This window comes from Pistacia vera, unplaced genomic scaffold (genome assembly GCF_008641045.1).
Source record: "Pistacia vera cultivar Batoury unplaced genomic scaffold, PisVer_v2 Contig29, whole genome shotgun sequence".
Classification (NCBI taxonomy): domain Eukaryota; kingdom Viridiplantae; phylum Streptophyta; class Magnoliopsida; order Sapindales; family Anacardiaceae; genus Pistacia; species Pistacia vera.
This window is the reverse complement of record NW_022196101.1, coordinates 766679-790425: the sequence shown is the minus strand read 5'-3', so window position 1 is coordinate 790425 and position 23747 is coordinate 766679. Positions and strand designations below refer to the sequence as shown.

Here is a 23747-nt window from a genome sequence, read left to right as displayed (position 1 = left end):
GGACTAGTTCGAAGTAGGAACCGAAATTGGTTCCAGTTTTCAAATGAGTACAAGAGAGTGATGATTTGATTTGGATTTTTAGCTCAAGAGATTTTGTGAGAATGTTTTTTATATGACTTTGTATCTATGATATTCCCTCTCTCTGTTTCTTTGCAATAAAATGCCCTATTTAATGCTCATCTCTTCTCTTTGAAGCAAAGAGTAGTTGTTGCATTTAATGCAACTCTGAAAAGCCTACAGACATAAAGGAACGAGTGTTCCACCATCATGAACTGTTGTTCCTAACACCAACGGTCACTTCGTATAGCTTTAGGGTTTCTAGAACAATCGTTCCACCATCAAGAACGGTCGTACCACCATCGCTAATGGTCATTCCACCACGGAGAGCGATCAGTCTATTGACTCCTTACAAATCCATTAAAATTCCAAAAACATGCATAGCTTCTTGGAACGATGACATTCTGCCAAGAACGAAATCTCTAAGTAGGAACGGTCATTCCACCACAAGGAACAAGCGTTCCACTTTAGATACATGAACTTCAATTTAATCTTCAAGGCTTGACTTCCAATATTCGTCAAAGGCGAGAAATGTTTGAATTCTGAGTACTTTGACTTTTAACTTAAATGGAACAGGCACGTTGCTTGGTCATGTCGTTGCAAGCGACTTGACTGAGTTGAGAGAGAAAAAATGCTCAAAGGTTTATAGTGATTTGAAGCTTTATCCACAAGCCTCCTACATCTATTTCTTCAAGACAACCTCCTTGAAGTAACACTAGAATCAGATTGCACCAAAAACACTAGTTTGACAGGATTTTGCCTCTAGATTTACAAGATTTCACCCATAAAATGTATGAATAAAAGTATGTGAAAAATTGCTTCTTAAACTAGGCTTAAACACATAACAAGAACAATACTCTCAAAGGTTTTCAAATGAGTACAAGAGAGTGATGATTTGATTTGGATTTTTAGCTCAAGGGATTTTGCGAGAATGTTTTTTATATGACTTTGTATCTCTGATATTCTCTCTCTCTGTTTCTTTGCAATAAAATGTCCTATTTATTGCTCATCTCTTCCCTTTGAAGCAAAGAGTCGTTGCTGCATTTAATGCAACTTTGAAAAGCCTATAGACACAGAGGAACGAGTGTTCCACCATCGCAAACGGTCGTTCCTAACACCAACGGTCACTTCGTATATCTTTAGGGTTTTTGGAATGATCGTTCCACCATCATGAACAGTCGTACTACCGTCATGAACGATCATACTACCATCGTTAACGATCATTCTACCACGGAGAACGATTGGTCTATTGGCTCCTTACAAATCCATAAATCCAAAAACCTGCACGACTTCCTAGAAATGATGACGTTCTGCCAGGAGCGATCTCTAAGTAGGAACGGTCATGCCACGACGAGGAATGGTCGTTCCACTTTAGATACATGAACTTGAATTTAATCTTGAAGGCTTGACTTCCAAGATTCATCAAAGGTGCGAAATGTTTGAATTATGAGTACTTTGACTTTTGACTTGAATGGAACGGGCGTGCTGCTTGGTCGTGGAGTTGCGAGCGACTTGACTTCATTTTGGATAGAAGCATGTACGATCATGTGGAACGATGTTGTGCTGCGAGGAGCGTGCATCTAGGAAACTTTGTGAAACAATGAAAGGTCGTTCCTTTGTCCTGCACGGTCGTACCAATTGGGAAAAGTGCATTTTTTTTTTTATGACTTCTTGTCATACCTTAGCATATTTGTTAGAGAACTAATCAACTCTGTTTTTCATTTGACCCTCTGTTTCTTCTTTTCACAAAAAAAAAAAAAAAAAAAAAAAATAGATCTAGGTTTTTAATTTGAGTAAGACATGTGGGATTGTGGGTAGTGTATTTGTTTTGCTTTGGTCTAGATCTCAATTTCGGTTACAACAGTGGTGGAACTGGAACCGATCCTGTGAGTAGGAATAGGAACCGAAACCCCAGGTACATATCGGTTCCAATTTTGGTGGTTCTTTTGCATACCCCTATCTCCGACACCATTGCATAAATTACTAAATGACTAGTGGTGTTGACCCATATACCCCTAGCATGTTCGTCGACGACGACTAATCGGCGACTCCATTGATCAATTTTAAACATTTTATTTCTAATATTATTTTATTTTTATTAATCCCCAAAAAATAGCTTTTGAATTGTAAAAGCTAGAAAATGGTCATAAACTTAAAATAGAGACTTCTTGGATAACATTATAAATTCATGAATAAGAGGAAATAAGAATTAGATACTAGAAGTACTTAAAAAAAAAAAAAAGAGGAGGTTGGTAATCTGTTCTATCATGTTTAGTTTTCTTTATCTTGTAAAATGTAAATTAGAGGGAAACAAGCAAAGCCTTTATGAAATGACAATTTGTTACTACCCTTTCAAAACCATCCACTTCCTTTTCATCAACAATTTCCACATACAATACAATGCTCCTCTCCGCAGTTACTCCCCAATCTCTTCTTTCAAACCCTAACACTCACACTTGTAATTTCCTCTACTCCCCCAATTCTAACAAATTCCACTCGTCTCTCAAGTCTAAACCACTATTTGCCCCCTCTTCTTCTCTTACCACCAACAGTACCTCCCTCCGCCACGTCACACGCACGGTCTCCGACGATGAGCCTGGTAGAGATGCTCTTACGGTGACCTCCGCTTCCGCTATTGCCTCTGCTATTCGCCGAATATCAACGTCTCCCGTCGAGTTCCTTCAGAGAATCGAGGATGACCAGAAGACCTCTAATTTGGTTCTACCTAGTCCGGATTTTCAGAAACTTTGTGTCGAACAGCTCGACCTCTTTCGAAGGATTGTTGATTCCGATGCAATCGTCTCCGTCAGTTCGTCTCTCTATTTGCTTCTTCTATTTATTCACACATTTTTTTTTTTTTAAATTGTGAAATTAATTAACTTTAAAAAAAACACAAGTGTTCAGGTTTATGTGAGGCCAGCTGGTAGTTATGTGATGGACCGACTAGAGCTGCGGCGTGTGGTTAGTTATCCTGGTGTGAACGCAAACGACATTGTGATATTGGTTGGCAATTTTAGCGTGCCAACCGGATTACGTGCTGCCGAAGCTGCACTCTCTAGTAAACAAGTATGATCAATCAGTTATTAAAAAAAACCTTGCTTTTCGGTTAGTGAAAGTCAAGGTAGTTACTATTTCTGACAATTGGTAACTTAAAGTGCTGTATTCAAAATTTAGGTACAAGTTGTGCCTGAACAAGGGGCCGTGGTTTTCCCGATGGTAAAGCAACCATTTGTGGTGGGATTCTTGGTTGCGGAGCTACAAATGATGGAGAGTGAAGGGGGTGACTTGATTCCGAGCTTGTCACCTGAAGAAGCCTATGCACTGCCTCCTGGTTCAAATACGAAAGCGTGGGAAATTGAGACTTTTGATAATGAGAGAATGAGAATGTATAAGTTTACGCCTGAACAGAAATTGAATGCAGTTAATATATGTCGGTCTCTTGCCATGGCATATGTTATGGATCAGGTAGATTACGGTGGTTAAATCGTAGGAACTTTGTAAAATAGCTGTTTATATGTAGGGCTTGTTTGTTAAATGAATACCAGATTGATGCTTGCTTTCTTTTAGTTGGCAATGCAGTTCATATGATCTTTTCATTGACATCATGATCATATGTTGAATGTGTGCTACTTATGACCATGCTCCTTTAGCTTACATCCTTACTGTCATTCTAAACTGATAGTATAACAGTATTGCGATGCTAAACTGATAGTATAACAGTATATAGCATATAGTTTATGTGCTTGCTTTGGAGAGAAATAATATATTTTACCTTCAAATTTTTTATAGATTGATGTTTATTACAATGTTTTCCTTGTTTCATATTTTGCACAGTTTTTAGTCATTTAAAAATATGACATCCTTGCTCTTTTTTCCTCAGAAATCAATGTTACTTCAGCAATCCTCATGGCAAAATAATTTGAGGATGAGTAATCTGGTTGAGCAAGTAATATTTCTCGCTTACTTTTTCTTTCTTTCTTTTTCTTCTTCTCCTTTTTTATTGGTGCTGCACTTGTTTAGTGAAGTTATTGTGGTATCCCTGTCTTTATAATCTCACAGATTCGTGGTCCACTTTCAAGCATTCAGACTTTAAGTAACATGTTATCCCTTCAGTTGAAAAGAAGTGAGGTTTGTGCCCTTTTGTCACCTGGGATTTTTCTTTTTAAATTTCTTTTTGATTTTTTTTTTTTTTTTTATTTTTTAAGAGTGAAAACTTGTTCGCACAGATTTCTTATGATATTGTTGAAAATATTAAAGTGGAAGGTGATCGTATAAGAGGTACCCTTCAAGAACTCCAGGATGCTGTTCAGTTGACAAAGGTAATACATGATCCCCATTCTCTATCACACTATCTCAAACAAAGTCAGAAAATTGACTTTTTTAATCTTCATCTGCATGGATTTCTTGCTTCAACATAATATTATTCTGTCAAGGATTTTTTTTTCAAATTCATTCTCTTCGTTAATTTTTCTTATAGCTTTGAGGGCTTTCTGTTTTCCAGTCATCAAATTCTGATATTGTTGAAATCATCAATTCAAATGAGATAGCTAATGAAATTGGAACTTTGAAGCTAACTTGACTTAACTTCACGTTGTAGTATTTACTTTAATTCTTTAGCAGAAATTTTGTTAAGATTATTTATCTGACATTTTTGTGGTAATCTTTAGGCTAATATTGTGCACTATAATGAAGAAAGTTTGAAGAAAATGCACAATTCTACATTTGCCCATCTTGAGTCAATCAGGTCTCAACTATCTGATAAGATTGGAAGTGATAGTTCCAGCAGTAAATTGCAAAATTCTGGTAAACCATTATTTCTAAGTTCGACAACCCATGATTTAGAAATGCCCATGCCACCTCTGGCCCTTGCTCCTTTAAAACAACATGGAATTAGGTAAGTTTTTGAATGAAAATTTTGATTTTCGTCACCTAGCCTGATTTGATTTTGCAGCATGCAGATAATTTGAAATATTTAATTTAATCTGTTTTCAAATTTAAAATTATATCTTTTTGCTTATGCTCTTCTTCACGTCAGGAAGACCATGCAATGTTTCTGATGTGTTGGTGGATTTGGTTGAGGCGGTGATACCTCTTGCTCATATGCAGCAACGTGTGGTGGAACTAAGTGAACGCTCGCAATCTTTGCAAGTTGCTGTTGAAGAACCGGCTTTGCGTCAGGCTTTGAGCAACTTAATTGAGGGAGCATTATTGCGTACCAATGTTGGGGGAAAGGTTGAAATTGTGTCTGCTGCAGCTCCAGCAGGTGGTGCTCTAGTAGTAATTGATGATGATGGGCCAGATATGCACTATATGGTAATAATGGCGAACTCTCCTCTACTCAAAATATTGCTTCTATATTTCAAATTAGAGATTGTGGATATCTGTGGAGTATTTTTTATTTAGAACATAACATGCCTTGGTCATATCTCCCCATTTTCATTGGGATGCGAATGTTGCAAGGCTTTAAGTTATATACTAAAATATCATTTCAATGTCCAAGGAACCAAAACTTTGCAGAATGTGTAAACTTTTAGTGGGATAGAGAATTTGCTTTTGGTCCAGTAAGTTTTTAAGACTTCCAAAAGAAATTTTGATTTTGTCTGTATCTTAAGAATCATTTCTTATATTTGGTGGAGGCTTTTATAGGTAATGCTCTTTTAATAGAAAATGCAAATAGTAAATCGCTAACAATGATTGTAGATTCATTCGCAATGTCAGTCTCGGGATTATGAGTTTTTAATTAAGAATTGAGCTTGTAAATGATTTCCTGGCATAAAGATACCATGCTCATGAGCACAGATATAAGCTTGTTCCTGTAGACCTACCTTATTTATGTGCAGATCCAATTTGGTCCTTCTGTCTATTAAAGTTATTTGTTGGTGGCCTTGTACACAGACACAGATGCATTCACTCACACCTTTTGGGGTAGAACTCTTCTCGGAAAACATGGTTGAAGACAATATGACATGGAACTTTGTTGCTGGACTGACTGTAGCTCGTGAGCTACTTGAAAGTTATGGATGTGTTATCCGTGTCATATCACCTCGTACTTCAGATGCTGCCCTAGGATCTGGTGGAACACGTGTAGAACTCTGGCTTCCTTCTTTTGCTGCATTATCTGATTAAAAAAGGTGTTGCTTATGAGGCATAGCGAGAAAGGGGAGTATGTGTAGATGCTCTTATTCAACAGAATAAATCCGGATGAGCGCAGGTTAGTATAAATTTTGAAGCTAAATGTCTTCTTGTACCAAATTCTATTAGATTCTTGTCTATATGTTGTATTCTTACTGTATATGACAGTTGTAAATAACAAGTTTTAGGTTTGATTGGAAGCCATATAACTTAATGAATTGTTATAGCATCATCTTTGTACATAAAAAGGTTTTACATAAAGAGGATATAAAAAAGATGATGTAGCCCTTAACCAACACATTATTTCAGAAAGTTATTTAGGATTGGATGCATTGTTCCTGCACCTAATATTTCGCCCTTCGACCTTGAAATGAAATTCTAGGTTGCTTGGGTTAACTTCTGTTTTTTTTTTTTTTTCTGGATTACTTAAGAGTGAACTAAGATCCGCTTTTAGACGGTGGCGTAGGCCAAGTATTCCCTACGATAAGTTCGTTTCATCCTTCACCTAACCGGGTGCCCGGTGAACAAGTTTTTTTATTTTTGCTTTTAACCGTTACTAATACTATAATAGTAAATAGTGATCGAGGGTAGAGAACAAAATCACTTATGATTGTTTACCACCCTAACTAAATTCCTTATAATATAATTATTTTTCTATTTAATAATCTTTACAATATAATTTACACAAAGCAATTAACCTTATTTAATCACCATACAATACATCTAAAGAATTAACGAAAAAAAAAAATTATAATAATAATAAATCTAATAAAAAATTGGGGAATGTAAACTCTAAAACAATTTTGTGAGATCGGTGTTATTTTCAAGTTTCAAATTATTTTTTTTGGGATGGGTAGCTTCGGTGAGAGGCAGTAACCGGTGGTGGTAGCAGGCACCGAACTTATCATGTGCTAACCGACCTATACTAGTCAGCATGTAGCTAGATCAGCAAAGGTCGGTCTAGTTACTAGTACCTAGATCGGCTTTTATCAATATAGGTAAGACTGGCTTTTGTCAATCTAGGTACCGGTAGACCGGCAATTGCCAGTTTAGGTACTGGTAAACCGACAATTGCCAGTTCAATGTAGACCGTTTTTTACCAAAGATCGACGCACAATCGGCCAGATCCGGTCGATCGATGACCAACAATGACGGTTGGCGGTGGTGGCCAGATCCGACCATCTATCTTAGGTAATTTGGTTCAAGTTCAAGGGTGATAATGTCCCAAAAATCTTATGTATAAGGATAAAATAGTCTATGAGTATTCTTGTAAATTGTGGTAAGAATAAGGGTATTACCATCCAAATATTTAATAGTTAGGAGTAAAATTATAATAAAATTAAGATTACCAAGTAATCTTAGAATACATAAGAAAATAGTGGTATTCAGATTACTACATATATAACCAATAATAATTACTATTGGTTTTGAAAGATTATCAGAATCTTTTATTACTTGACAACCAAACATGGTAATGTAAATAATATAAGTTGACATTACTAGATTAATGTCAAATATCTTTGAACCAAATACATCCAAAGAGTAATAGTAGATAACATTTTTTTTTTTTCAAAGTTTTTTTTTTTTTTTTTTTTTTTTTTGTCCTTGTGATTAGGGGTATCCGGGTCAGTTTACACGCACATCGACTAATCCCTCAGGACCTTAAAATTAACAATCATATATACTCTTCAATGACCATCCCTTTTAACAATTGAGGTGACCTGAACTCAAGACTGCTTAAGTAATATACCCAAGAGTCTTTGTCCAACCACTTAACCACCCAGTGATGGTTTTCTTTTTTCAAAGTTTGTCCAAAGCTTTCTATGTTTGCAGTCATCAGGAATATGACTTATAAAAAATTAAAATTAGAGAGATTTTATTTTAAAATAACGATTAAATACCTTTATACACCGCAATAACTCTACGTTAATTTTACTCTTTAGTATAAAACTTAAATAATAGTTAGACTACTGTAACATAAATTATTGACTTAAAATAAGACACAAATTAGCCACCCTTCCAGAATTTCTAGAAAGAACTTTTGTATTTCTTTTCTAAGTGAGAGTAGAAAACAATTCAACGCCTCACACTTTTATATACAGCACACACGAGTGAGTGAAGACGATGAAGGAAGCTGAAGTACTTAATGAAGGTGTCAAACGACACCGTTTCTTTACAACAACAAACAAGTGCTTAAGTTTTACAAGGCCAGCACTTCAGAACTACAGCTTTGCAAAATCAGCTCTGGGCAACATTCCCCCTCAAACTAAGCTCCTCTGCAGAATCCAAAACTAGACAACATTCCCCCTCAAATCAGACCCCATACTTGTTGGCTTTTGGTTTTCTTTCAATCTTTCTTTTCCTTCATTGCCTTTGCTTCACTGTAAAACTTCATCAAGAACTAATAAACCATCTTGCAATCTCAGCTAAACTGCAACTAAATTGTAACTAAACTCTGTATTTGTAATCTTTGTAAAATTTCATAAAAAAAAAAAAAAAAAACCTCTGCACAGGGCTGCACTGCTATCAGACTCCAATTCTGAGCTGCACAACTAAAAATCTGCATAACTAAAAACAATCAACATCACACATCATACTGCACCATTCTGGACTGCAACGCACCAGCATTCTGAAACATTGCTCTTTTGAGGCTAACTTTAAGATACTTGTTATCTTTCATATGGAATTTTCAAATACTATTGGACTTGTATTTTGAGTGAGAAATAATCAGATTCATCATAGCCACGAAATTGAGAATTAATTTCTTTTGTTACGAGTAGAAACCCGAGTCTATTGGTGTAATGTTGTAAAGAGAAGAATTTTTCTTCATTTAATTCAATAGAATATAAAAGTTTCATGAGAAATTTGAAAAAAAGAAAAAAAAAACTATTTAGGTTTGGTTGATGATCCAGGAATTTTTTGAGTACTTGTTTTTTATTCGATAAGTAGTAAAATAATTGAATGCGAATGATATGTAAACTCTTTTTAATCAAGTTTATATGAACCATGATTAGATTTAGATGTATGGTAATTAATTTGTGTCTTATTTTAAGTCAAAGATTTGTGTTAAAGTAGTCACCCCTTAAATAAAGTTAGAGCAATGCTATGTAGGGGTGAGCATGGGTAGCTGGTAGAACCGGAACCTGCGGATAGAATTGGAACCTACTCTGAACCAACACTATGCGGGTAGATTCCGGTTCCATTTTATTGGAACCAACACTGTGCGGTTCAGGTTCTAGTTCCTACAGGTTCTAGAACCGAAACCTGGGAAAAAAACCTGAAACAGGTACCCAGCTGGGAACCTATTTGTGTTTTGGCTTTGATTGAGAAATTTTATGTGAATTGTGATGAATTAATTGAATTTAAGTGTTGCCTAGAGATTAGAGAATTTATGAGTCACATTGGACACAAATGAATGAGTAATCAAAAGTTGAAAACTATTAAATGTAGGTTTTCTTAATTTGTTAGGGGTATATTTGTAAACTTTTAGGGTATTTTTGTCATTTTTTAAACTAATAAGGGGGTAATTGATTTTTTACAGGGTACTCGGGTAAGGAACCGGAACCTGCATTACAGATTTCGATTTCTTTTTTTGGAAACCTGCACTGTGCGGTTCTGATTTTCCTGAAAAATGCAGGGTATACGGAACCGCTCAAGTCTAAATTGCTATGCTTATAACTGAGTCATACAAATAGACAAAAAACAAAGAATAGAGTAGTCATTTTACATAAATTTTGTCCAATTTTTGTTTATTTGTATGACTTAATCGTAAGTAAAACATTATTTATAAAGTTAATGTTAATTTCATCTACATAAAATATGTGTTACCCATGAGATTGTTACGTGCCAAAGTTTGTGACCTCGTAATGAGTTTATGAATGGGTAGAGAACAAGGATCATCCTTGCGTACTCTACCTATGATGGAATTTTGTAGGACACTTCGAGGGATCCTAGGCCTCCTTACTTGGTTTAATTCGAGAAAAACCATAACTCCAAATCAACATAAAGTTGAAGATAATACTGATAAGATAATATTCATTCTTGGCCTCAAGCTATTAAATAGTTGAACAACTTTTGATGGAATAGGCAATAACCCATTATTACAAAAAAGGAAAATTACAATCGCATAATTCTAGCACAAATTTATTGAAAGGAAATAATATTGATTGAAAGGAAATAACATTAATTTAATTATTGATGGTAAGCATCAATCACTCCCATCCCATGATTCTTGGTCCCAAACAACTCTTCCGTCCTTAAAAAATTCCTTGTCCTCAAGGTAAAAGCATGTCTTCAATTCTGCCAGATTCTCCCATGTGGCCTCAGCAGGAGAGAGATTTTGTCAATGAACAAGAGCTTCAATTTCTCCTCCTTTTTTGTAAGTTTCCATAATGGTTTGAGGAAGTGGATGGAGTGCCGATTCTGCTGGTAATTTGGGTAGAGTGGGAGAGATTTTCTTTTGATCTCCAATCCTCTTTTTAAGGAATTGAATTGCAATAAAAAGCTCTTTTTCCTTTCCGCAAGAGCTCCTCTAAATCACCATCACCCATGATTTTATTGCTAGGCCCTCTTGTCCCACGTAACTCTATTGTTTTCCCCTCCCACCAAAATCTCATCCATAGCTCATTGAATTCCCAAATAATTGGACCCAAGTTTTTAAGTCATTAAGTTCCAAAAATGGCATCGCATCCTTCCACCGGTAAAAAGTAAAAATCCACGTGGAAGTGAACCTTTTGCAATAAAATAGGGAGCCTTTCACACAATCCTTCACTTTTCATTTTATTTCCATCCACCACTTGAACCGAAAATTCTCATTTCTTTGTAGGATAAATTCCCATTTTGGTAGCTAACTTTGAATTCAAAAAGTTATGAGTGCTACCGGAATCCACCAATATTGTAACCACGGAATCTCCAATTTTTCCAAAAAAACGCATGGTCTAAGGTGCCACATTTCCTGAAATAGCATGAAAACTAATTTCAGGAATCTTTTCTTCCACTTCTTCCTCTATGGTAGTCTCATCCAACGACTCATTGATAAAAGGAAAAATTCCTTCTATTAAAAATAACTTCTTGCAACGATGGCCTGGGGAAAATTTTTTGTCACAATTGAAGCATAATCCATGCATCCTCCTTTCTTGCAACTTAGCCGGACTCAACCTCTTGATGGTGGGGGTACTAGCTCGGGTAATAGATGCTGAGGGTAAGGGTGGATGTTCCATGGTGGATGGAGCCTTCTGAGGTTCCACGTACCCTCCCTTCCGTTGGTCATACATACGAGACTCATAGAGTCGAGCAAGACCGATAGCAGCAGACAATGAAATTGGATTACATGCTTGCACGTCCACTCGTATTGCCTCTTTTAACCCGCTCACAAAACACCCAACTTGTTGTTCTTCGGACAAATGGCCAGCTCCATGTAACAAACGATCGAAGTCCCTTTGGTAATCGCGGATGCTTCCCGTTTGCTTAAGCTTGGTGAGATCCCCAAAAAACTTTTGGTATCTTGAAGGCCCGTATCGTAAGTGTAACTCGTACTTGAAAACTTCCCAATTGATGCCTTCTCGTCGATTTTTGAAACGTTGATACCACAATTGGACATCCCCGTCCAAGTGATAACCGGCCATGGGGAGTTTTTCCGCCTCTTTAGTGCCTTAAAACTCGAAAAATTGCTCCACTCGACAAATCCACCCAGTTGGATCATCCATGCCATTATAGCGTGGAAAGTCCAACTTAGTGATTTTGGGTGCAAGAGAGCCTCCTCCTGAAAGGCTACGACAGGGCCCACAAGAGGACTCAACATCATCGTCATGTCCTCCACTACGCGTAGAAAAACGAGCAAACATGCTTTCCATATGTTTCAAGAGACGTTCTTCACTAGCCTTCATAGCTTGTTATAGTTCCTTTTGGCTCGTAGCCAATGAGCCAAGCTCATTCTCCACTTGCTCGAGACGGTGGTCGGACATGCTTGGCTTTGATACCAAGTTGTTACGTGCCAGAGTTTGCGACCTCGTAATGGGTTTATGAATGGGTAGAGAACAAGGATCATCCTTGTGTACTCTACCTATGATGGAATTTTGTAGGACACTTCGAGGGATCCTAGGCCTCCTTACTTGGTTTAATTCAAGAAAAACCATAACTCCAAATCAACACAAGGTTGAAGATAATACTGATAAGATAATATTCATTCTTGGCCTCAAGCTATTAAATAGCTGAACAGCTTTTGATGGAATAGGCAATAACCCATTATTACAAAAAAGAAAAATTACAATTGCATAACTCTAGCACAAATTTATTGAAAGAAAATAATATTGATTGAAAGGAAATAACATTAATTTAATTATTGATGATAAGCATCAATCACTCCCATCCCATGATTCTTGGTCCTGACAAAGATCACCTAGTTATTGAGAAAATAAAAGATTTTTTAGTTCATTGTGAAAAAGATGAAATTAGAGCATCTCCAATTGTGCTCTTTATTTGGAAGAGTATCTTTCATATAAATAAATAACATCTTCATTAATTTTAAAATATAAAGAACATAATTTTTATTCAAATCCAATAGACTCTTTAAATTTAATGAAAATGCTCTTTATTTTTAAGAAAGAGACTTAATGGGAGAGAGAATTAATAAATAAAATGCATAGAAACTTATAGTTTATTAATTAAAATTAGGATAGAGAGTGAAATTTGACTCTCTATTTTATATTTTAAAGATAAAGAGTATGTTGGACTCTTGTTTTTATGAATAAACTCTTTATAATAAAGAGTTTGAATCATATAAAGAGTCATTTGGAGATGCTCTTATATAATTAACCCAAAATTAAAACTCTCTTAAAAATGTAGCCATTGTTATGCAAAGGTAGATGTGTATATATTGTTCATAAATTTGTAAGACTTAAATAAAATAAAAAGAAAAATATTAATTCATGCATTTTCAAGGGGTTTGGGTATATATAATCAACTCAAATGTGCAGGTTTTATATATTGGATAAATCTAGTTGTAAAATCTAACGACTTATCAATTATATTCTTAATAAAACAACAAATGATATATTTTTAATATATAATGCTAAAATATACAAGACTCTAACATTAAAACAAAACCTTGACATTTGGGATAAATTTTATTTAAAGGATAAATCTAACTATAAAATCTAACGAGTTATCAATTATATGTAAAAACATATTCATATTCCAATATTCATTGATAATACAATCAATTACAATATAAAATCTATTCCTGGAATATATGCGGAAGTAAATGACAAACCTCCGGCCATAGCAATTGTTGTTTGTTCTCCTTGCTCCTTTATAAATTACGAGATCTTCCACTGACTGCAATATTTTGGAGTGATGGTTTTTTAAACTTAAAATAAAAATTGCATCAATGGGGACCTGTAAAGTCTCTTTCTTGTATGCAGTTGTCTTTCCATCAAAGACAATTGCTCAAGAGACACAACCGTATGACCACATCAGTCCACATCAACAAGGACCAAAATGTAATTATATGAGAAGTGTAGGACCATATTGTAAAAGTCTAACATTATACTCTTAATAAAATAACAAATGATATATATATTTTTAATATATAATGGTAAATTATACAAGATGGATAGTTTAACGTTAAAACAAAAGAGATTTGGGGAATTAAGATTAATAATGAGGGCTATATATAGGAATAGGAGTATTTTTATTTTTTTCAATTAGATTTTCGATTTGTTTAAGAAGAAGAGGTTTGGGTGATGGGAAAGAAAAACTTGTTGTGTTGGTTGGGAAATTATTGCGATTTGAGGCGTGACTAACTAGGTTTCCCTAGGCATTGGGCTTTCTCGCTCCTACAACTTTTCTTATTTTAAATAAATTGAGATTTTAGAAATAAGATGTGTAATGTGGGATTCACAATTCGAATGGGAATAAAAGGGTGCATTCGCTAAACGCGTTGACTTGTTCTGAAGTTGCCAAATCAACATTATTGAATTCAAAGTCCAATACCATGTATTTTGAAGCACGTGACTAATGGCTCACATTACGTATATAAAATTCAAAATTTTCAAGTATTAAAACTTAGTTAGTGTCGTGATTGGCGTAATAACTGACTAAGTAATAGTAGGTTGCCTAACTCTCTGTGATTTTATCAAATGAACCAAATCTTAAGAGTTAGACCGACGACGTTTTAATTTTGCATACTCAAAAGAGTAGGTGGCACAACTATAAATGTTGCGTTAAAATGCCGATGAAACTTCCACAGCTGTCACATTTCAATTTACTATTACAATTCCCATTTGTGTTAACTGAAAATACCTCTCTTTCAGGAAATTTTATGAATACTCAAACAGGGAGATTATTCTCATAAATTACTCAAGATCTTCTTGCCAAACTTTGACTTCATTATTCAATCTTTGCTCTTCCTCACGTTTTATACACAACCATCACGCTCTTTTACCTCCCTTTTATAACTCCGATTCAAGAGGGTTTCTCGTGATTTTCTTTTACTGTTTTATGTTCAACAGATCTTATTCATATTCATTCATCAGGTACGTTTTAGTGCAGTTCAATAACTTCTTTCTGTTTTGTGGGGTTTCACTATTTTTTCGTGATTAAAACGATATATTAAAAAAGTGATGGTTGATTCAATTGTTCATTTTCTTTTAATGTAAGAAAGGACAGTTATGTTGTGTGTGTGCACTGGGGATTCGTATTTTTGTGATTTAATTAAGGTTTTGGTTTTGAGTCAAAAAAGAGGCACATGGTTACGTGATTATAAAGCTCTGAAATTAAGGTTTGAATGGGTTTCTTGGTTGGTGTTGGTTCGTTTGTTTCTTCATGATCCTGTCGTTTTGTCAAATTCAGCACATGTTTTAGCTTGATTAGTAGAGTTAAGAGTTGCTTGTAGAGGATTTTGTGGAGGGAGCACATGATTGCTTGTGTTTTGGTTTGGTTTATTTTTTGTGTTTGAGGAGTTCCTGCTGGTTGATCGGTTGAGTATAGATTCTTCAATTAGTTACTTTTTGAAGTCTTTCTTTTTGTACGACTGTGATACTATAATCATGATGGAATTTTTTTTTTTCATTTCAATAACATGAATTTGGTATGTTGGATTTAGTTGAGAAGAGAGTAGGTGTGAGATAGAGACGATGCTCAGAAGCTCTTTTGAAAGTCAGAAGATTGTAAATAGAATGGGAAACGCGGCACGCAGGTTTAGTTCTTTTCGATGTCTTATTTCACTAAAAGAGTTTGCTTATATTTTTGCTTTTATTATTTCTTTTTGGGAAAAAATTTTGCCGGGATTTTCTATGTGGTTGGTTTGATATTGTTTCTTGTTGGCAGTTGGGCTAGTAGAAAACCAAATGAGAGTATGAGGCTTATAGTAACAACATTTGTGGGAGTAGTTTTTGGCTTCTTGATAGGAGTATCTTTTCCGACATTGTCACTAACTAAGGTATTTAGAACTTTTGATTTCTTTTATTTTACTCTTTCATAATTTCCTTTTTGTTTACGTGTATATTCCTGTTATTGCAATTGTACGACTAATTTTAGCCTGATGAGTAACATTATACATTTTTTCTGAATTTGGCAGTTGAATCTCCCGTCTAGCCTTCTTCCTACTTTGGATCTTTCCTATAATGAGGACCATAGATCAGGCCTTTCAACCCAAGCCGTTTTGAATGCATTGAATTTGAAGAATGATAAAAGCTCAGCTCGCAATGGGAGTTTGAATGATACATCAAAGGTATGGTATCTTTCTTTACATGATGTCCAGGTAACAGGTTTTACGTGACTTGAATATTTTCATAGCAATGGCCCTACTGCTATTTCAGAGTTTTGTCTCTGGTGAGCTTTCTAAATGCTTGGTTGGGGTTTACACTTAGTTGAGTTTAGTATTGATAATTGCATCGGAGATTCTTGCTCTGTTTTACAACAGAATAGTTTCTTGGGGTTGGATAGAAACTTACAAACTGCTTGCTTTGAGTCCCCTGTAAACCCTGCTGCTCTGGAAATGCTATCTTAACTGCACAAAAGTAGCAATTGCCTTTTTCTTTTCCCTTAAATTCTTCCCTGAGAGCATATCTTTACCAGCTAATTTTATGATTGTGCCACAGCTTATACATGGTTGGCATGCACAACAGGAAGATGGTAGGCACATGAAAGAAGTCAAAATAGGATAGAGTAGAAATTTAAATTGAAGTTTCTTATAATAGTAAAGATTTATTTTCTGAAATAAGAGATCATTTTTTAATTACAGCACCTGTCTTTCCACCACCACCATAGATGACAAACTAACCTTGGAAGAAAATATACCATGGTAGGGATCAGATGTGCTGAAATAATTTGTGGAGGTACTATGGTGACTTATGCTTTGAGAAGTTGCAATGCCCTTACTGTGTCCGGGATTTTGAAAATTCCTTTAATCTCTAGTACCAGCGACATCTCCAGGAGCTTGATCTTTTAACTTCTCCAACTGGAAAATAAGAATCATACACTGCCCTGCCTATCTTGCCAATATTAATTTGATAACTCTTGCTTTTAGTGTTTTAAATTTGTTTGTAAATTCGTTGCTGCATGCTTGGTCTGTTTTATTATCAAGTTTGGATAACTTTTGTCATCCTTAAATAATGTGTCTTATTTTACAAATACTGAAGAAATTCTTTTAGTACAAAGTTCAGAATTTTTTGAACCACTATTTTGAGCTTCTTTTCTAACTCTGCCACAGATTTGGGTCCCTACAAATCCTCGAGGTGCAGAAAGACTACCACCAAAAATTGTTGCAGCTGAGTCAGATTTCTACTTGCACAGATTGTGGGGTAATCCTAATGAGGTATGTAAAAATCACTTGCATATGCAACGTAATGTTTATTTTCACTCTATTCTTTGGGTGCGAATTCAGAGAAGGCACCAATGGAGATGTCTTGATGTTTCTCAATATTATTGTTTTGCTGGCAATGACATATATCTGATAAAATGGGCATATCCAGGATTTGACGAGCAAACCAAAGTATCTTGTTACCTTCACTGTTGGTTACAACCAGAAAAATAATATTGATGCAGCAGTTAAAAAGGTTAGTGTCCCTTCATCCTCTCCTTGCCTTTTTTCTCCGTCTTTTTGTGCTTGTGACACTAAATATCTGTCTCAAACAGTTCTCGGAGAACTTTACAATTGTTCTATTTCATTATGATGGACGAACTACTGAATGGGATGAGTTTGAATGGTCAAAAAGGGCTATTCATGTGAGTGTTCGGAAGCAGACTAAATGGTGAATATTACTACTTTCCAAAATTTTAAAGTCATGACTTTAATTTCAGATTTTACTTGTAGGCTTGAATACGTGTGAGTATTTTCTATGTTTAAAATCTCGTTTTCTGGGATTTTGTCCTAGGTGGTATGCAAAGCGGTTTTTGCATCCTGACATTGTGGCGGCATATGACTACATATTTATCTGGGATGAAGACCTGGGTGTTGAGCATTTCAATGCAGAAGAGTGAGTGTCGGATGCAACATAACTTTTCTATTGATAGTCCAGTTGCCGTCTACTCAACTTTGTTATTTCCTATTTATTTAATTTTCAGATACATAAAACTAGTGAGGAAGCATGGTTTGGAGATTTCACAGCCCGGTTTGGAACCTAACAAAGGGTTGACTTGGCAGATGACAAAGAGAAGAGGTGATAGTGAAGTCCACAAGTAAGAATGAAGGATTGGATGATTGTCCCATATTCTTATAATATAGATAGTTTTATCAAATGATGAATTAACATTTGATTTCATTTTTGCTGAATTCATAAGAGTGACAGAGGAAAAACCAGGCTGGTGCTCTGACCCACATCTACCTCCCTGTGCAGGGTATGGCAGGCATTGAATTTTCGTATGGTATATACTTTGACTCTCCACTCCACTATTTCCTAATCGGATAAATTATTGCATGCAGATTTGTTGAGATCATGGCTCCGGTATTTTCTAGAGATGCTTGGCGGTGTGTTTGGTATATGATTCAGGTATTGAGGGTTGTCTTCCCTTTTTCATTTAATTCTTAACTAGTCAACAATTATCTCATTAGCCAGTTGGTTATTATTACGATTTTATTAATTTTCTTTGTAAATTGTAGAATGACTTAGTCCACGGGTGGGGTCTTGATTTTGCCCTCAGAAAGTGTGTTGAGGTTGGTGAACTGACTTGTATTGTTCTCTCTGGAGGCATGCTGCTTCTAAAGTTTGAATTAAGCTTGTTATTAATATTATTGAACTTTCACTTGAAAACAGCCTGCCCATGAGAAGATAGGGGTTGTAGATTCACAGTGGATTGTTCATCAAACGGTTCCATCACTTGGGAGCCAGGTAATCTGGCTACCTCCAATCCCTCCATTTGTTTTCAAATGTTAAATGTTTACTGTGCTGAAATACAGAACTTGTTATTTTTAACTTTGGATAGGGAGAGACACAAAACGGAAAGGCACCATGGCAAGGGGTATGTAAAAAAAACCTTTCTTAAATAGTTGTCTTTATTATTATTATTATTATTATTATTATTATTGTAATGCAAGTGGGCATGTTGGTTTTATTGGTATTGAAAAATGAAAATTGTGTCTCATATATAAATTGATGGCAGGTAAGGGAGAGATGTAGAAAAGAATGGACAATGTTTCAAAGTCGGATGACAATTGCTGAAAATACTTACTTTAAGGCTCTGGGAATTGATCCTAACAATTCCACTGCTCATTAGGAAACATCCGTCTCATCAATCCATGTACATGTTGACTGTACACAACCCCATCGTTATAGAGTGTTACACAGTATATTTTGTAGAATTCTAATATCATTATTAGAATGTAACATTATTCAATTAAATAATTCATTAGTTTCATATTCACAAAAATAGATGTCCAGTTTCCAATAGTTGAATGGTTGTTTACAATGATGTAAAAATGGTAGAGGGATTAATATCACATGGGCTGGGACCAAAATTCTGTCAGCCTAAATTACATTTTCAGGACAACTGCATCCAGAGAATTCCTGCTACAACTGGTGTCCCCTGAGATACAATTCCGAATCTACTACACATCACATCACAAATCAGATGTTTCAGGAAAAAAGTTTTTTCTACAGATAATTCATTATTTACAGTGCCTTTCTCATGTCACTCAACCTCAGGAGAAAACAAAAATTATGCCTAAAAATTTATATGGCAGGCTGCCAGTTTGAGGAAACGTGATGTTCTGCCGACTACAGATATAGAAAAAACAGGGCAGAGAAAATCGAATTAAATTTGGTTGGTGTCAGGGTCTCTGATGTCTTAGTTTTGAACTGTTAGATTTGATCAGTATATAAATTCTACTTTGGGATTATGAACAAAATTGAAGGCTAAAACGCAGAATGAACAAATATCATACGCGGTTCCAGTAATCAAGAAACTTCTTGAGTTTGGACTGAAACTGAAAGGTCACTGTCCATTACACTGCCACAAGGCACCACCTCATTAGCCAACACGGACACGTGGTTCCAGCAAGTTACCCTTCCTGTTTCAGTGAAAAGCCAGCACAACCAGTGTTTTTTCACTTCATTATCAATCACAATCTTTACACGTGTATCCACTGACCCCACCATGGTTAGCCCATTTAACTAGAGTTAACCTAGCCCCTGTATTTATCATTCAACTCCAAGTCGGGTTCTGTTGGTGAAATCTTCTTTCAGACTGTTTTGTGGAAGTAAATTGCTTGCTTCCTTCTTTGTTTTCTCCTTCTCTGTATCCATACCCACCCACCTCTTCCAACAAATTTAGTAAAGATTTNATGATGTGTATATAAATACGTATTCCTAAAACCCAACAGCCAACAGCACTATTAATCCTCAATCACCGAGTCACCGTCATCGCCAACGTCGTCGTTTTCACTCTCAAATAAACATTTTCCTTCTGTAATTGAACTCAGTCCGAGTCGCAAGAAAAACAAAAATTTCTGTCTACTGGCAAAGCCTCGCCGGTAAGTTTCATTATTTACTATTCCGCTTCATAAATTGTGCCTTTAAACATTATTGTGATATTTTTACATTGAAAATCGAAGCATGTAAGGACTCGTTTGGTTTTCTTATAACTTGTGGGTTTCAGGTTTTTCGTTTTTCCCCTAAAAATCGTATTAAATCCTCGCTGTTTCGCTTTTATTTTATTCTTTTTTATCTTGATTCTCACTATTTGCATATTTCTATTCATTATTATGGCATATTACATGTGGGTATCTCTTGTTTCACCGCTTTGAAATTTGAAGGATATAATTTTATTTTTATGGATTTTCTGCTTATCATTTTCTTTTGTGGATTTTGATTAATGTTTTCAACTTTCATGAGTAGTGGATTCTATTTATGCTTTTATCGAATTAGTTGAATATTCATTTTCAAGTTAGCGACTTTTTTATTATTTTAGGAGAGCAGAAATTGATTATTTTTGGTTGTTACATACTAGATTTGGAGATTGAAGCTGATTCAGTAGGTGGGCAAAAACTTTTAAGTTGAAGAATGCTTCAAATTAGGCTGAGGAAGATCCCATCATCAGATGGTGGTGGAGCAGTGAAGCCTTTGCCCGTGGAGACGGTGACAGTTGCGTGCCCAGACCATCTTGTTCTTGCTGATCTTCCTGTAGCTAAGGGCATTGGTGCAGCAACTGCAGCTTCACTTGTCAAGACTGTGGGTCGCAGGTCCAGACGCCAGCTTGGCGAGCGAGTCCATTTTTGTGTTCGTTGCGATTTCCCAATTGCTATCTATGGGCGCTTGGTAGGTTCTTATAATCACTGCTTAAATCTGTTAGTTGCTTTTTAGAAACTGTGAAGTGTTTATTTAAAATTAAACAAGGGCAAGGGAGTAAGTGAATAGTGATTTTTCTCTATAAATTGACAATGCAACCTTGGTTGTGATGGTCAATTGTGTCCTTTGATTAAGGTTGTGAAAGGAAAGGATTACTAAACTGAAAATGGCAAGCGGAATTAAAATGCTTAGTGCTTATTTGTAACTTCTGTGGGAGGATTTGTACAAAGTTTAGTATCTTGTCAGGCTAAGTTGTAATGCATATAAGCTTGAACAGGGGATGCTTCACTTACGGTTTTGAAAACTTCCAAGTTAACTCGTCTTTTGTATGATTGGGTCTGTCTATATCTTTTGTCATTCACTTTAGCTTCCCGTAACTTGTACTGTGAACAATGTTTTGGTAGGTCTAAATGAGATTTTCTCTATGCTAACAAGTTTATATCCTTGCAGAATCCTTGTGAGCATGTCTTCTGTCTGGATTGTGCCAGGAGTGATTCAATTTGCTATCTGTAAGGAGCCTACCTGATATTGTCTCAAGACATTTTTTGTGCTTCTGCAATGTTTGTTGATGCTCTTCTTTTACATGCTTCCTCACAATAATTCAAGGAACTCTACCGTAACCAAGTGCTAATCCTATCAAAAAATGATCCTTTTTTGTTTAAAAGGGGCCTTGTTTGGGGAAATTTTACTAGGTTTGATGCATGTACTAGTGTATAGGTTGAATTTTTGGAGCATATGAGATTTCACATGAACTCAAATTTACACTCCCGCCTTAGCCCAAAATGAGATTGAATTCCTATGATTGGGAAGTCTTCAATCCCACTTGTTGCACATGATTATGTGACCGGCCTGTTTGCAGGGAACTTTTGCAGCTAAGTTCTTTAGGCAGTAATCAGGGATAAATGTGGTGCATTGCCTTTGGGTTTAATATTGGTCGGTGTAGCCTAAAAAAGAAAGCTTTGCTTTAAACAGGAATAAGACTTATGTATAAATTTTATCTTGGTTCCTTCATATTTCCTTGTAGTATCTCATAAACAAGATAGAACCTTATTATCATTGCCATCAGTTGTTAAGAGACTTAAACTATAAGGTTGAATTGGGTACTTGAAAATGAAAGCAAACCATGTAGGGCAGCCACTTTACCATGCATAGATATCTGTAATGATTTATACAACGTTTCTACCACTGAACCACTTTCAAACTGTTAAATGGTTGAAGAGTGCACTAAGTAGTTTCTCACGTTTTGTTGCATGTAGTTGTGATGACCGTATACAAAAGATTCAGACAATCAAGATGATGGAGGGCATCTTCATCTGTGCAGCCCCTCACTGCCTCAAGTCTTTCCTGAAGAAGACTGATTTTGAGTCTCATATTCACGAGAGCCATTGTGACCTTCTACAGCCCAGTGCAGAGAAAGAAGATGGTAATGAATCTGAGAGTCTGAGTGCCAAACAACCTACAGTTTCAGATTCCTCTGTCCGAGCTCCACCAAGGCAAGTCATTTCTCCTGGTTCTAATTCCCAGCTCACTGATCGGGAAGACAAAGCCCGACGGCAGCAGTCTCGAGAGCAACCACCACCAAGGGCTGTCATGCCACCAAAGCCACCAGTTTTTGGGCAAGTTCAAAATTACCAATCGGAGGCCCAATCTGACACTAACCTTCCCCCAGGCTTTGAGAGGCCTGGCCCCCATAATCGCTTTAACCAGGGCTTTGACACACAAGGCATCCCACAACAAGAATCTAGCCAACAGCAAGGACTTGTATCAGAATCCCAGTTTCCTGAATACCCTCCTGTGCACTCTATGCAACCACCTAATTTTGCTGTCCCTATGAATTCAAATCCCTTGATGACTCCACCATTTGCCGTTCCTCCTTTCCCAACTGAAGGATCTCAACAGTTTTACACTGCCCCCTATGGGATGCCTAGGCCAGACTCAGCACCAGAAGTTGGATCAGAACAGGCATCATTATTGGGTTTCCCACCAGGTCCACCCGGGGGAGTAAATTTTCCAGCAAGTTATCCTCAGCTCTGGAACACTGGTCCCACTGGTGTGCCTTTCGAAGTTCCCTCAGGGGGTCAAGGAGTTCCAGAGGGATTTGGAAACATTTCGGATTCCCAAAGTAAAGCAGCATTTTATCAAGGCTATGCTCAAAATCAGGGTGGTTTGCCCATGATTCCTCCCCTACCAACAGCCAATAAGGGGATGGAAACTCTGCAGGGTAGTAATACAATAGATCCCCGGGATGGCAAGGGTATATTGGCACCGCCACAAATGTCACTTCCACCACCACCACCACCAGGGCCACCACCGCAGTCTCACATGCCACAACATAAACGAGGTAAGTACTATTCTGGTGACATGGTTCGTGATGGTCAGGGTTTTGGATGGCCACATGAGAGTCGAGATAGCTATTCAAATAGCCAAGACTAGAGAAGTTGCCTCTATTATGGGCATTATGGCATGTAATTTTTTTGTGCTGAACTTCTTGTCTTATTCAATTAGCCCACTGGGCCATGTTTCATTCTTTCTCTGAGAGCTTTCTGTTTCTGTTTCTGTTTCTCTTTTCTGGGTCATTTTGGCTTGCATATCTCAACTCAATCGGGGCTAAAATAGCAAAATTTTGAAGACATGTCTTTGTTTGCCTGGGCAGAAATCTCCATACCAAGTTGTCTATAAAATCATATGTTTTCAAGACTTGCATTTTATTTTACTCCTTCGCCTGGGGATGCTAGGTCAAAACTTTTGTAACACCAAACATCCGAAATGAATAGT

General features: G+C 36.3%; 3 protein-coding genes across 3 annotated transcripts; all 3 read left to right on the top strand.

Annotated features, from left to right (window-relative positions):
* The first annotated feature begins 2457 nt into the window (after nucleotides 1-2457).
* On the top strand, nucleotides 2458-6429 carry LOC116134580 (chloroplast sensor kinase, chloroplastic-like). Its single transcript, XM_031420266.1, has 9 exons — nucleotides 2458-2862; nucleotides 2962-3123; nucleotides 3232-3522; nucleotides 3938-4003; nucleotides 4117-4185; nucleotides 4284-4376; nucleotides 4725-4951; nucleotides 5097-5370; nucleotides 5953-6429. The coding sequence occupies exons 1-9, from the start codon at nucleotides 2458-2460 to the stop codon at nucleotides 6181-6183; spliced, it is 1818 nt and encodes a 605-aa protein (XP_031276126.1). The 3' UTR covers nucleotides 6184-6429.
* Nucleotides 6430-14534: 8105 nt separating this feature from the next.
* On the top strand, nucleotides 14535-19056 carry LOC116134631. Its single transcript, XM_031420311.1, has 15 exons — nucleotides 14535-14723; nucleotides 15293-15385; nucleotides 15517-15628; nucleotides 15767-15919; nucleotides 16901-17005; nucleotides 17163-17246; nucleotides 17326-17441; nucleotides 17565-17666; nucleotides 17755-17868; nucleotides 17971-18027; nucleotides 18113-18179; nucleotides 18290-18343; nucleotides 18444-18518; nucleotides 18613-18648; nucleotides 18790-19056. The coding sequence occupies exons 2-15, from the start codon at nucleotides 15324-15326 to the stop codon at nucleotides 18901-18903; spliced, it is 1251 nt and encodes a 416-aa protein (XP_031276171.1). The 5' UTR covers nucleotides 14535-14723; nucleotides 15293-15323; the 3' UTR covers nucleotides 18904-19056.
* Nucleotides 19057-20021: 965 nt separating this feature from the next.
* LOC116134562 (E3 ubiquitin-protein ligase HAKAI homolog) lies at nucleotides 20022-23499 on the top strand. Its single transcript, XM_031420235.1, has 4 exons — nucleotides 20022-20158; nucleotides 20635-20942; nucleotides 21423-21481; nucleotides 22229-23499. Exons 2-4 carry the CDS (start codon nucleotides 20688-20690, stop codon nucleotides 23403-23405), a joined length of 1491 nt encoding a protein of 496 aa, XP_031276095.1. The 5' UTR covers nucleotides 20022-20158; nucleotides 20635-20687; the 3' UTR covers nucleotides 23406-23499.
* The last annotated feature ends 248 nt before the right edge of the window (nucleotides 23500-23747 follow it).

Excerpts from the sequence above, each read along its gene's own strand:
- LOC116134580 (XM_031420266.1), top strand. The coding sequence starts at position 2,458 with ATGCTCCTCTCCGCAGTTACTCCCCAATCTCTTCTTTCAAACCCTAAC. Across the intron at positions 2,863-2,961 it reads ATTCCGATGCAATCGTCTCC|GTTTATGTGAGGCCAGCTGG; the intron begins GTCAGTTCGTCT and ends ACAAGTGTTCAG. Across the intron at positions 5,371-5,952 it reads GGCCAGATATGCACTATATG|ACACAGATGCATTCACTCAC; the intron begins GTAATAATGGCG and ends CCTTGTACACAG.
- LOC116134631 (XM_031420311.1), top strand. The coding sequence starts at position 15,324 with ATGCTCAGAAGCTCTTTTGAAAGTCAGAAGATTGTAAATAGAATGGGA. Across the intron at positions 18,028-18,112 it reads CATCTACCTCCCTGTGCAGG|ATTTGTTGAGATCATGGCTC; the intron begins GTATGGCAGGCA and ends TATTGCATGCAG. Across the intron at positions 18,519-18,612 it reads TTCCATCACTTGGGAGCCAG|GGAGAGACACAAAACGGAAA; the intron begins GTAATCTGGCTA and ends AACTTTGGATAG.
- LOC116134562 (XM_031420235.1), top strand. The coding sequence starts at position 20,688 with ATGCTTCAAATTAGGCTGAGGAAGATCCCATCATCAGATGGTGGTGGA. Across the intron at positions 20,943-21,422 it reads TTGCTATCTATGGGCGCTTG|AATCCTTGTGAGCATGTCTT; the intron begins GTAGGTTCTTAT and ends ATATCCTTGCAG. Across the intron at positions 21,482-22,228 it reads AGTGATTCAATTTGCTATCT|TTGTGATGACCGTATACAAA; the intron begins GTAAGGAGCCTA and ends TGTTGCATGTAG.